The 1106-nt window shown below is 64.4% G+C and overlaps 1 protein-coding gene across 1 annotated transcript in view; it reads right to left on the reverse strand.

Annotated features, from left to right (window-relative positions):
• The window catches only part of SCAF1 (SR-related CTD-associated factor 1), a 15877-nt gene that overhangs the window by 7600 nt on the left and 7171 nt on the right, over positions 1 to 1106 (reverse strand). The window contains exons 8-9 of the mRNA XM_015565446.1: positions 915 to 1105; positions 169 to 251 (exon numbers count right to left, since the gene is read on the reverse strand). Coding sequence (XP_015420932.1) covers positions 169 to 251; positions 915 to 1105 — 274 coding nt within the window. The remainder of the gene's footprint in view (positions 1 to 168; positions 252 to 914; position 1106) is intronic.

A 1106-nucleotide genomic window follows, 5' to 3' on the forward strand; every position in this document is an offset into this window, starting at 1 on the left:
ATGTACCCCTGTGATTTCCACCCTGATTTCCCAACAGTCCCAAGGGTCACAAGCTCCGCTTCTGGCCAGTATCTTGCCTCAAGGCCTGCTGGGAGTTGTAGTTCCTCTCCTAACCCAAGGCAGGGGACAGGGCAGGGGCTGTGGGGACTCTTCCTCTGGGGAGCCCACCTGGTTGGTGGCCTGGATCAGCTCCTGGGCCTTTGCTCTGCTCGCCAGGTTGGCTTCTTCCATCTTGAAGAGAAGTGCAGTCACTGCAGGAGGCGGAGAGTTGATGACAGGGCGGCCCGGGGTGGACAGGAGATGAGACTGAATCTCACCTCCCCACCTGCTGCCATCCCCTGGGCCCCCTGGACAGGCCTAAGGCCTCAGGTTCAGAACTAAGAAAAGGGGGCCTCGGCCACTGAAAAACACCCCCTCCACACCCCGATGTTCTTGCCGCTCGAGGTGCATGTGCGTGTTGGTGGGTGGGCCGGGGCCAATCACTGACAAGGTGGTGGCAGAGTGAGATTCCGGCTGCTCAGCCCCACGGCCAATCCCAGCCTCTCTCACCACGTCTGTGACCTGGCAGAGACTCCTGCTATCCCCAAGGAACGCTGCTCACCCCATCTTCCTGGCCCCCCGTCAAGTCTATACCAGTCTCGTGTAGGAGGAGGCCAGGACACGCCCCACTCCAGCCGTGCTGAGCTGGCCGCCTTGCCCGTCCGCTCGGCTCTCTTCCATCAACCGAACATCTAGAACATCCTGGACAGACCTGATGGGCCCTCGCCCCCCTGCGGCCCCCAGTCCAGGTCACTACGTACCCACCCTTCCCAAGGCATCCCACTGCCTCCAAGTCTGTCCCCACACGGTGTCATCCTTCCTGGTCCTCTCCGCCCACCCCAGACCGCCCTGGCCCCGGCAAGGGGAACACTCACAGGCCAGGACGCCGCTGGTAGTGCAGTCCACACCAGCGGGCAGGTTCCAGGGCAGGGGTGGGGGCAGCGTGGGCAGCTGGGAGACACGGGGGGCCGGCCCGTCCTCTGCCCCAGAGTCACCGGCTGTGGATCCTGCGCTAGGGGCCGTGCTTGGGGCGGGGGCGGCCGTGCTGGTGGCCGTGGTGGTGGCAG

The sequence above is a fragment of the Myotis davidii genome, unplaced genomic scaffold, assembly GCF_000327345.1.
Source record: "Myotis davidii unplaced genomic scaffold, ASM32734v1 scaffold2100, whole genome shotgun sequence".
NCBI lineage: Eukaryota > Metazoa > Chordata > Mammalia > Chiroptera > Vespertilionidae > Myotis > Myotis davidii.